Genomic DNA, 12,848 nt, shown 5'->3' on the forward strand with positions numbered 1-12,848 from the left:
ACCCCCACTGATCCTGTGCTCCCATCTGCTTGTCACTGCGGGTAACTGCACCCACCCCCCAATGACATGGCAACCGAATGGAGTGGAGGTCGCGCATGTGCAGCGTTGCTGCACGCATTTCAACGGGGCTGACCGAAATACCGAATACAAGCGCTCGGCCGTCACTTAATGAAAATGAATGACGCAGCGCTGTATATGCACGACTGCCACTCCGATCTCCTTCCTCCCTGCAGGGGGTGCAGCAAGGCCAGTGAGGAGGGGAGGGAGACACAGGACCACCACACCACCCACACCCCCCCCCCCCCCACGTTCTCAAAATCAGTGGTGGTTGCAGCAGTGAGACCCCCAGCGATCAGAAATGACTTTTTTTTGGTGCGCACACCATCTCCAAGCTAAGCAAACTGTTGTCTGACAGTGAAAGGGTTAACACCATTACGTAATCGTTACATGGGGAGTAATCACTTCAATGACTTTGTAAGTCAGAGGAGAATTGCGCATTATAGATTCGATATACTTTGGCTGTAAGTCAACGGCTGCATTCTGCTGGGCGCATCCAATGTACAGTAGATTAAGTTGAAAAGCCTCATTCAGTTAAGCGCTTCCTGTCTGTACGGCAAAGCAATTACTTTTAATTCCCCACCGACTTGTAATTGTAGTTTAGTTAATACTTCTGTCCTGGAACTGTTACCTGCCGATTACAAGAGGCAGAATGAAGACTACAGAGGCTACGGTGACTGCTCCGCCGCTGTCCGGTATTACCCATAACCCTGAATTATATGGGAGCGGCCGTTATACTGACTTTTGGATGAATCAGTAATATATGTGAATAGCTACTTTGTAATATACACTGAACGGCCACTTTATTAGAGACCCCCATCTAGTAGCGTTGGACTCCTTTTAGCCTTCAGAACACAGCAGTTCGCCAGGATGTAGATTCCACTAGAAGTAAAGAAATGGTTCTGCAGGAATACCGGCCCTTGCGGACAGGAAGCTTCTTGTAGTTGTTGCAGATTAGATAGCGGTGCTGACATGTTCTAACCAGCTGACAGAAAGGGGTCATCGATTCATGCTGCAAACTCTGACCTCCCATCAGCAGGGAGCTACAGAAATCTGGACTCATCTGACCAGGAGATGTTTTTCGGCTGCTCAGTGATACAAGTTTTGCCCTTTTTCTCGCTGGATTCTAGTCTTTTTCTCTAAGACACAATGGCGCTGGTACTGGTCTTCTGCTGTTATAGCCCATCTGCAATAGGGAACAGCGAGTTGTGCGTTCGGACACGTTAGTTGGAGCTCCAGCGTTGTATTCAGCTGACTGTGCAGCCTGCTGGTCAGAACGATTCCTGACATCCTCCTCCGACCCCTTTCAGCAATTAGTTGTTTCCCTCCTCACGATTCCCTTGTGCTGCATGTTTTCCTTGATCACGCCATTTTTGGTATACTCTCCAAACCCATACACAAGTAAACCTGCGCGGTTGGCCGTGAGCCCCCAGCTAGTCCAGCACTGATGACCGGACCGCGTTGGAAGTCGCTCAGATCGCTGGAGTTCCCCCATCTAATGTGGATTCACACAAACTGATCCGCGGAAAACTTGTTACCTGATTTTATGCTCCGGGGTCACAGGGGGAATTACCATACAGGGCAGCGCCAATCATAAGGGGGCCGGGGGCTCTAATTAAGGGGCATTTAGTTTACCTTATCTTATGGGAATGGGACGTCAAACAATGACGTAGTGTAATGGGCCAGAAATCACCAAAAAGACTAGTTGAAATGGAGACTATATTTGTCAAGAACATGTTGGGGGGCGCTGGTTAATTGTAGGGAGGCGCAGCTCAATATACACTGGAAACAGTGGTCAGAAAACAGGGCAACAAACTTCTTATGAGGAAGGGGACAAGACTGGTCACACGCTGGCTGTTCTAGCTGAAGCACGACCGGCTCCACATACATCACTGGTTGAGAAATAGGGAATTCTTAACACGGATAACTCGTTGATTAGTGAAACTTTGCATTCCTTTTATGCCCCTCTGTATTCCTCCAGATTCACAAAACACAGGCGCAAATTGTGCAAAATCTAGCAGAACACTGCCAGTCACAAGAGCAGAGAACTCCGGTGGAGGCGATGGCTGCCCTACAAAACAGTAAGACCCCGGGGACTGATGGCCCACCGGTAGAGGTGTATACAAAGTTTGGAGAATTCTGTTGCCACGACTACTTAAAGGGGTTGTCCCGCGAAAGCAAGTGGGGGTATACACTTCTGTATGGCCATATTAATGCACTTTGTAATGTACATTGTGCATTAATTATGAGCCATACAGAAGTTATTCACTTACCTGTTCCGTTGCTAGCGTCCCCGTCTCCATGGTGCCGTCTAATTTTCAGCGTCTAATCGCCGGATTAGACGCGCTTGCGCAGTCCGGTCTTCTTCTTTTCTGAATGGGGCCACTCGTGCCGGAGAGCGGCTCCTCGTAGCTCCGCCCCGTCACGTGCCGATTCCAGCCAATCAGGAGGCTGGAATCGGCAATGGACCGCACAGAAGACCTGCGGTCCACCGAGGGTGAAGATCCCGGCGGCCAGCTTCACAAGGTAAGTCAGAAGTCGCCGGAGTGCGGGGATTCGGGTAAGTACTGGACGGTTTGTTTTTTTTATGCCTGCATCGGGTTTGTCTCGCGCCGAACGGGGGGGCTATTGAAAAAAAAAAAAAAAACCCGTTTCGGCGCGGGACAACCCCTTTAAGGTATTTTATGAAGCTGAACATAAAGGTGAATTACCTCCATCTATGAAGGAGACAACGCTAACCATTATCCATAAAAGATCCCTTAGTAATTGCTTCTTATAGGCCTGCATGTTTATTGAACGTTGACATCAAAACTAGAGCCAAAAGTATTGGCAAACAGTCTTTCCTTGATAATTTTCCCCCTTGTTCACTCAGATCAGAATGGATTTATACCATCGCGTTCTACGGCCATTAATAGTCAAAGACTTTACCTAGATTTTCAGCCGCCGATGGATCCTGTGGGGGAGCAGATAATATGCTGGCTAGATGCAGCCAAAGCTTTCATACAATGGAACGGCCCTTTTTGGGATTCGGCTCAGCATTTATAAGATGGGTGCAACTCTTATATACTGATGCTACCGCCTGTGAGAGTGTAAATGGGGGTCCTACAAGTACATTCCCGCTGCAGGGATGCCTCTCCCTTTAGCAAGTAAAGTCAGATTGCATCCGGGTATTGGGGCATTACAGAAAGAAAAAAGTGCATTGTATGCAGACGATCTGTTATTTCTGGGAGATGCAGGGACATCGCTGAGGACGGCTGGATCCGTGATCGATGACTATGGTTGCCATTCTGGTCTCAAGATTAATTGGGACACGTCCATACTAATGCCACTAGAAGAACCTGATCTAAGTGTTTCTATAGATCAATTCCCATTAGTCTGTGCGTCATACTTTAGATACTTGGGGCTGAACACATCAAGGCATAGTCTAGATCTTATAAAATTACATTTGGACGCACTGTATCTAAATGTAAACAGACGTTACATACACGGTGGAAACTTCCTGTCTCAGTATTAGAGAGAACAAATTAAATTAGGATGATCTGGATGTCACAATTACTCTAATTACATAATTCCCCACAATGGATTGTGCAAGGTTTCTCCTACGAAGTTAACAGTTTATTTACAGATCTTATATGGTGCAAGAGGTTTTCTTGCATAAAACTAGAGACACTTTACAACCCTAAAGAGGGCGGCGGACCGGCTTTGCCCAATCCCACGGCATGTTGTTTTCTTGCCCCTCTGATGCAGTAGTTTAGGGGATTCGATCTGGAGGACATCCAAGATGCTGGTTCCCCAATTTCGAATACCTTGAAAAGGTGTTTTTGTTTGAGGCTCTGGGAAACAGCTTTAAATGTGTCTTCCCTACACTTCCCCTCATGCATACCGTTAGGTGGAAATCTAAAGATATTCCACAACATACCCCTATTTGGGAACCCCTCTGGCTACCAGAGCTACATAAAATTACAAGATTTTACTGTTTGGAGAAGAAAGGGCATAAGAAAAACAAAAAACAAAAAACAAAAACACAGGTCTTTCAAATACTGTCATGAATAGGAATAAAGGCTTGGGTATACTAATAGATCATAAACTGAACATGAGTCAACAATGTGATGCAGCAGCCAAAAAGGCAAACACAATTCTGGGATGCATTAAGAGAAACATAGAGTCTAGATCATGGGAGGTCATTATCCCCCTCTACTCTTCCTTAGTCAGACCTCATCTGGAATACTGGGTCCAGTTCTGGGCATCCCCCTTTAAAAAGGACATAGACAAACTGGAGCAAGTTCAAAGAAGAGTTACCAGGATGGTGAGCGGTCTGCAAATCATGTCCTATGAGGAACGGTTAAAGGATCTGGGAATGTTTATCTTGCAGAAGAGAAGGCTGAGAGGAGACTTAATAGCTGTCTACAAATATCTGAATGGCCGTCACAGTGCAGAGGGATCAGCCCTATTCTCATCTGCACAAGGAAAGACTAGAAGCAATGGGATGAAACTGAAAGGGAGGAGACACAGATTAGATATTAGACAGTGAGGGGGATCAATGAGTGGAACAGGTTACCACAGGAGGTGGGGCGTTTTCCTTCAATGGAAGTCTTCAGAGGTTGGGGAGACATCTGTCTGGGATAATTTAGTGAATTCTGCACTGTGCATGAGGGGGGGGGGGTTGGCCCCGATGACCCTGGAGGTCCCTTCCAAATCTACCATTCTATGATTCTATGAAAGCAGTCTGACTAATTGCAAACAGAATACGAGCTGCCGCATAAGCAATTCAGTGCCCACAGCCGTGACGGGCTCCGCAAGCGGAATAACGCAGCGGAGTCCGTCACGGCGCCCCCCAGAGACCCCATACTCCCCTCTGGCCAGGTGACGCACCGGCCGGGTCGTAAAACGCGGGGGTCGGGGAAGCAGTTTCATACTATCTACAGCTGTGCTACAGCGGAACCTGGCGTGACGGACGGCTTCCATTGACTAATAGAACATGCCGCGGGTGAATACACAGGGCGGAATTTCTAATAGCTGCGGGACAACGCCGCGGATTTCCGCCGCGCGATACATAGCGGAAATCTGCAATTTAGTCTCAGCCGACATTATCAGGCAGGGAACATATCACTGTATAGTCATTTACAGACATCTGAATCTAAGTCACCCAACTACAGCTGAGAGTAGATGGGAAGTAGATAAGGGCCCTATTGAAGATTCACATTGGGACGAAATCTTGCAAATGATCCAATGACCGTCATTAAGTGAATCTCATAGATTATCACAACTAGAGCCGTTGCACAGAGTACATCGATCCCCGGCTTTTTTATACAACATAGGAAGGAATGGGAGACCATTCTCCTTGCATATGATGTAAGACCCAAACTGCGGGTCTAAGGCCGTAAGCGTAAAACACTGCATGGGTCACACACAGTTTTACAGCAGTGGAACCAGCGGTGACCCAGGGTACTGCAGTGTATGCTGGTGAACGTCTGACAGCGTCGCTCACACACACTGATGCGCAGTACACCTGTTTTTTTTGTTTATCTTTCACAATCGTCCAAACACAATGTAAGTGCACGTATATATGCGCCCATCGAGAACAATGGGTTCCATCTCGCTTATATATGCTGCAAAATAGAACGGCTGCGTTCTTTTCACTCGCGTATTACACAATTCCGACACTCTAATGTGATTGGAACTGCGTAAGGCAATATAATGGATTGCCCTCGAGTTGCCGCATATCACACAGGCTTACAGAGCAATATGCGGTAATCATACACCCGTATCAGCCTAATACATATGATGTGGCGCTGCCCAAAGTCAAATAGATACTGGACAGAAGTGCACTCCTTAATAAATGCTGCATACAAAAGGTAACTTACAACTTACTCCACAGGTAGGTATACTTGGACATGAAAGTGACCTACACATAGAGAAACAGGAAGAGAGAGCAGTAGCAAGACTTCTATACATCGCACTGAAATTGGTAACTCAACACTGGTTAGATGGAGCGCCCCACATCTGGGGAATTATTAAAAAAAAAAAGAAAAAAAAAGGGGAAGTCATCCCCTTATCACCCTGGGAAAGGGTATATCTGCAACGTAACATGGAATACACGTATGATAACATATGGATGAAATGGTTGAGCACTCCTGGTCTGCGTTTCTAATACTGTGGGGTAATGGTCACTTGGGTTAGCTTAGATACACTTAACTGAGAATTGAAAGGGTCAAGACTAAATAGAGTGGATACAGGGGGATGAAGTACATATATTCCAGGGGTACACAAGGGCACGAGATCTGTGCTGGGGAAAACTTAACTCTACTCCTCTATATGTTGGTTAACCTCCAAAGTCTGTACAGCAACTAGAATGGGACAAAGCAGATATATGGGATGTGAGGCACAGCTCGAATCAGTTCAGCATCCCAAGGACCGGCATCCTAAGAGTAGATTAACGAAAAACATGTCAAAAGAAATTAAAGCCTACAAAATAACTACGCAGTCAGTCAATTTCGCAGTGGAGGGAACACCTACGGACTCCAACATTGGGTCTTCCTTCTAATTATTGAACGGTTCAGCAAAGATCTGAGAGAGAATGAAAGGGGGGGGGGGGGTGGATGTTTATGACATTTCATGCTGTAAAGTGCTAAGAATCTTAATGAAAACTTTTGAAAAAATGTTTAAATCAAACAAAGAAGAGAAGCGGTGCGGCCATCTTTGTTTGTCCAGGATCAGAGGGTCACTTTAGATACAGACACCACCACCTCAGAAGCCAGAAGTCTTAGGAGGAACCAGAACCAAGTAAAGTGATCGTACGCTTACCTCAAGCCCAAGGAAGGCCTGGACGCTGTTGGTTCTGTCCAGACAGTCCAAGCAGTTGGTTCTTATGCTGCCGCTCTGGGTTCTAGGAAAGGGTACAGAAACACAAAGCACTTTATACTGTTGTCAAGAACCCATCATGGTTACCATAAAGCAATGGAGAATAACGCGGTGTGACACCAGTGCGGCCATTAATACAGCGGACCACAGACATCCGAGAATCGTTGCTCTGAAGCCATTGGGGGATATCATTCCAGCCGCCATCGCTCTTGAGATAAGATGCGTCTGTTGTAGATTTGCAGTTGACTAGCAGGCAACCAAAACACAATGGAGGGATGAGGAACTGAAAGAGACTGTCACCATCTTTTTGCAGTCCCCACTGAGAGCTCCATAAGGTAGTGCTTGTCATACTGATTACTGCGACACGTCTGCTGCATGTGTTTGTGCAGGCGTTTTGGAGAAACCTACATTTTATTAGTAGTAACCAGTACCAGAACTAGTCCTCCCAATTCATGGGCTGCAGGCTAGCCACACCCACCCCGGCCTCCAGCCAATGATCTACAGCTATTTCTCTATGCCCAGTAATAAGCATAGAGCTGTCAATCATGGTCTGGCGGACGGAGTGGGTGTGGCTGCAGCTCATGAATATCCAGGACTGCTTTAAGTAAACCTATATGCATTTGTTGCTACTGATTAAAAGCAAGTTTCTCCAAAACTTCTGCACAGATTCACACAGCAGACATATCACTGTAATCAGAGTGCCTGTCACTACCTTTTTCTGCTCTTAAACAGGGGTGCAAAAAGATGGTGAAAGGGTCCCTTTAAGACCTATAGCCCCTGGACATTCACCATTACATGGTACCTGCAGTTCTTCTCTCAGTTTTGGGCTTTTTTTTTTCTTTAGCCTTTCAAGAGGTCTGCATCAATTTTCTGATAACCTAATGCACACTGTACATTGCTCTCTGATTGGCCAGTGCTGTTCACATATCAAGTCTGGTTTGGAGCCTTCCTTTAAAAAGTCAATGGGCTCCAAAACAGAAAACAAGCCATACTGGTGAGAGATCCCCCTGGTCCCCACTGCTGCATCCTGGAAGAAGCCGCAGAGGTCAGGTGCTCTTCAGCCAATCACAGACATCAGGGGTGATACTTGCCATGAAGGTCACGTGACCACTGCAGCTTCTTCTGTGACCTAAGTGATGGGGAAGGGGGCTCTTGTTCTGTACTGGGGGACCTCTGACCGGCGATTACGGCTTTTTTTTTTTTTTAAACGCATTTCCTGCCCAGAGAATATTTTCAGACTCTCGGAAAAGACATTTAAGAAAAAAAATCCAACATAAGGGCTCCTGCACACTTGCGTTTCTCTTGCGCGTTTTTTCACGCGATTGTCAATGGGACTTTTTAATGTTAAAAACGTTTCGCGAGTTTGTGCTTTGCAATTTTTGTGCGATGCGATTTTAACATTAGAAAATCCCATTGATGATCATATTAAAAAAAAAACAAGCGATATCGCGTGAAAAAAAAACGCGCAAGAAAAACGCAAGTGTGCAGGAGCCCTAACCAATTCACATCAGAATAAGCAGATTGGGTGGCTGAGAACTACATCAATTTCCTACAAGAGATCTGACCTGTGGACACCATCTTTGTCCATGTAGAAGAAGCCGCACTCCTCCAGAAAACTGGCGACTTTGGGCTTCAGCACGCTGAGAAGCTTCTCGGCTTTGCCTCCCCGAACCATCTGATGGTAGTCAAAATTCACCATCAGGATATCGGACACGTGCTCCGAGGCTTTCAGATGGCTCTGCGGAAGAGACAGAACGTATTCAGGAGGTTACGGGAATAACCGGACCAGGGAAGGCTGCAGTAAGAATACATGGGGGGCTGGGGGGCATCACTCTTACCTGAAAGGCTTTGCTCAGCATGGCTTCTCCTTCCTTGGACCCAAGAAGATTGACAACCACTTGCCTGCCGTACAGTCTCTTAAGGGTTTGGAAATGCCTGGTAGGAAGATAAAGGAGACCTTAGAGCAGCACTTCACCTGGGTTTACTTTACAAAGAGTCAACAAAGTCTCCAAAAGTCTTAAAAGAATATAAAAAGCTGCATTACCGCTTTTCCTAAAAGGGCTCCCAACTGCTGGGGATCATGAGAATGGTGCAGCCTAAAGGCCCTTTTACACACAACGATAATCGCTGCTTGTAAATGGTGCCCATTGTGCACTTTTCGTCCATCGCCGAATTTAGCTGAGCTTAAAATCCATAGTCCCTGAGGGACGGCACACTGAGTTCTCCACAGGCAGCACTGATAACTTTCTTTCAGCTGCTGTCCCGCTGGAGAACAATAGCAATTTATTTAGAGAATAGACCCGCTGTTCTCTAAACACAAGCAAATTAAGCTAGTTAGCTACTAGTGGCCTGATTAGCCTATTAGTAGCTAATGCAACCAGATCACTCAAAACTGTCATTTTCTGACGAATTTTGAGCAATCACCTGTGTGTGTAAATTGGGATTAAAAGGGTTGTCCCGCGCCGAAACGGGTTTTTTTTTATTCAATAGGCCCCCCGTTCGGCGCGAGACAAACCCAATGCATGTGTTAAAAAAAAAAAAAAAAGGTTTAGTACTTACCCGAATCCCCACGCTGCGGCGACTTCTTACTTACCTTACCAAGATGGCCGCCGGGATCTTCACCCACGATGCACCGCGGGTCTTCTCCCATGGTGCACCGTGGGCTCTGTGCGGTCCATTGCCGATTCCAGCCTCCTGATTGGCTGGAATCGGCACACGTGACAGAGCGGAGCTACGAGGACCAGCTCTCCGGCATGAGCGGCCCCATTCACCAGGGAGAAGACCGGACTGCGCAAGCGCGTCTAATCGGGCGATTAGACGCTGAAATTAGACGGCACCATGGCGACGGGGACGCCAGCAACGGAACAGGTAAGTGAATAACTTCTGTATGGCTCATAATTAATGCATGATGTATATTACAAAGTGCATTAATATGGCCATACAGAAGTGTATACCCCAACTTGCTTTCGCGGGACAACCCCTTTAAATCCCCCTTAATGAATGGGGCAGCAATGACGTGTGACCACTGCTCAGTTCACCATCTACAGAAACAGCTGAGTGACACTCTCAACCATCTCATCCAACACTGCATGCACTAAGGGAAATTGGGGGGGGGTGTCATACTTGTGATCCCTGGGAGTAACAGTGATCAGAACCCCAGCCTACTATCCTATGAAGTGGTGATCAATGACTGGCTGGATAATCCCCTTAGGAGATTGTCCGACTTCTACATTTTTTGCAGTAGGGAGTACACTGCACAGCAGCCCGGGTTGGTATTGTGAGCTCAGTCCCATTCACTTCAACACGACTCCTCCTGCAGTACCAAACCCTGCCACTGGGCAATGTAAGAAGCTGTTCGCTTCCTGCAGCTAAACAGCTCCTACCCACTTTTCATAATAGTCTGGTAAGTGTTGATTTTAAAGAGAACCTGTCACCTCCAAACTGCATCATAGACTAACTTATGGTGCTGTATGGGGATATTTTTTTCATACACGCCCGCTCTGCTGTTTTTGCCAGTGAAGTCTGTGTGTGGTCAGAAGATCTGACTCTTTATTTAAAAGTCTATGGGAGTGCATGCACAGTGGTCGGAAACAAGTCAGATTTTCAGACAGTGTGTGGACTTTGCTAGCGGGCAACACGGGAACTGGAGAGCTGGCGAGTATTAAAGAGAAAAAAACAAAAACATCCCCATCACCTCTCTGAACAGCACTAGAACTTACTTTATGGTGCTGTTCGGAGGGGTCAGGATCCCTTTACATTCGTGTGTTTTTGTAAAATCACCATAAATTTGTTGTGTTTATCAGTTATCCAAACTTTACAACTGGACTACCCCTTTAAGAAAGTAGAAGCTACTAATGGCGGATCTACGGCCGGTACGCTTGTGCACGGAGCAGATTTCAGCAGCACCTCTCTGCTCCTTGCAGTGGCCAGCCTCAGTAATAAAGTGAATGGAAACTTGGCCCGTGATACCAAATCAAGCCACTGCAGTGGGAACGGAGCTGTCTGCTTCCTGCAGATATCGGCTCAGTGTCCAACACTGCCCAAAATGTGAGGCGATAAGTTTTTCTCACAAAATGCATCACAATTGCACGGAAAAAGTGTGCAGGTTTAGAAGTGCGATATCGGTCTGAGTGAATAACAGTGTAGTTAAAAATGTATCAACCAGCAGTAAATAGAATGAACAGAACTGGAACTATGAGAGCTGTCTGTGATCTCAGACCCTGGATGTTAACATGATCAGCATTCACTGACAGCAAGCAGAGACCTTGAAAAAGTGAGGAACTGCAGCAAAGTACATTAGAAAGTTGCAGAACTTATCTGAATAAGGTCTATGTACATAAAACCCCATGATGGATGAATAGAAGAAAACACTGACTTATAAATACCCAGACATGAGAGGCTCCCGGCGCCGCCACACCCTGCGGGGCCCCAATATATCACAATATAACAGCGCTTACAATATACTGCAAAACCAGAGCGAATACCTGTCAAATGCTGGAGCGTTGGCCTCAAAGCCTCTGGACATGCGAACACGGTGAGATCCGACCTTGTAGAGAATGATACAATAAATTACAGTATTATCGGATTAGTGGAGCCCAACTATCAGGTACCAGCGGGGTCGGACCATGCGATGTTGCTATGGTAACCCGCATGCTAGCGCTCTACCGTGACTCACATATGGTAATACTGCAAAGCGTTACACAACCAAAGTGCTTCCATAACCCGCTGTCTGCCCCCCGCGGGTATCGTAATAGATTTGTAGGGCCATAGCAGAGCAGTGATTTCATGTGTGCTGATATCATACACCCCTATAGGGGTTGTCCGGGATGTGAAGAAATTGGCGCATCATGGCAGATGACTAAAGTATGGTGCACCAATCCGATCCATGGTAAGCATGTGTTGCAAATCTAATTGGCCGTACTATAGGACGCGGTGCTCAACAATGAAGGGGAGAAAAAAGTCATAAAATGTCAATATAAGTCAAAACCACTAAAAGTTCAGGTTTTGGTCAGATTTGCCTTAAACTTCTACTTCTGAATGTTTTTACGGCTTTTGACGGAGAGATTAAAGAGACGCTGATCTCCGTGGCAGATTACCGTCCGCTAAAACATTCTGCAGCAGGAGAGCAAAGCAGATTGGTTATAAACGTGGAGTTCCCGTTCGCCAGTGTGAAAACGCCCTAACATTAGAATTTCACCTCAAATCGCGATTTTGCCGCGAGAAAATCACGTCTTTTTTCCGCGTTTTTTTGAGTGTCAGACCTGTCTCTTCGTGCAAAAACATCGCTGGCACTTGCAAATTTCTTGAGCGATTTTGACGTGATTTTATTTTTAGCGCAAAAGTCAATAGGACTATTCAATGATAAGAACACATCGCACGGTAATTGCAAGTTCGTGCTTCGCAATGCGATAAAAAGGAGGCTCTATAGGGAAACATGGGAGATAAAAAGGAAAAACGCAGAAAGATTGGGCATGCCGGGATTTTTTTTTTCCCCACACAACATCGCATGAGTGAAAACATCACAAATGTGAAGGAAACCATTGAAAAGCACGGGGTTTTATAATTCTGCGCTTTCATTCACCCTCGCATCGCTCAAAAAACACGCGATTTTATCGCAAGTATGAACCTGGAATAATTCTACACTGGTGTGCGGGATAAAGCACTGAGACCAAAGAAACGAGATAATTCTTCCTTAAACCTACAGTAACATGGAACCCGTCAGCATGTTTGAGCCCCGTAAACTAATGGGTGAGTGAATGGGAGGTCCAGAGGGCTCAGCAGGCCCCCCGTTCCAGCGCCGTGTCCTGGCGGAGTTGGCGTGACTCTTTGCAGAGAGCTGTGCGCAGACCAACTCCGCAAGGACTCAGCACTGCAACCGGGGACCCAGCGAGTACAGAAAGTAGCTCCTCGCACTCCATTCCCTCACCTTT

The 12,848-nt window shown here is 46.5% G+C and overlaps 1 protein-coding gene across 4 annotated transcripts in view; it reads right to left on the minus strand.

Annotated features, from left to right (window-relative positions):
* Positions 1-12,848, minus strand: part of SYNJ1 (synaptojanin 1) — a 91,458-nt gene that overhangs the window by 52,987 nt on the left and 25,623 nt on the right. For all 4 annotated transcript variants that reach the window (XM_066599078.1, XM_066599077.1, XM_066599080.1 and 1 more), the window contains exons 7-10: positions 11,403-11,464; positions 8,757-8,853; positions 8,484-8,656; positions 6,862-6,943 (exon numbers count right to left, since the gene is read on the minus strand). In XM_066599078.1, coding sequence (XP_066455175.1) covers positions 6,862-6,943; positions 8,484-8,656; positions 8,757-8,853; positions 11,403-11,464 — 414 coding nt within the window. The remainder of the gene's footprint in view (positions 1-6,861; positions 6,944-8,483; positions 8,657-8,756; positions 8,854-11,402; positions 11,465-12,848) is intronic.

This window comes from Eleutherodactylus coqui, chromosome 4 (assembly GCF_035609145.1).
Source record: "Eleutherodactylus coqui strain aEleCoq1 chromosome 4, aEleCoq1.hap1, whole genome shotgun sequence".
NCBI lineage: Eukaryota > Metazoa > Chordata > Amphibia > Anura > Eleutherodactylidae > Eleutherodactylus > Eleutherodactylus coqui.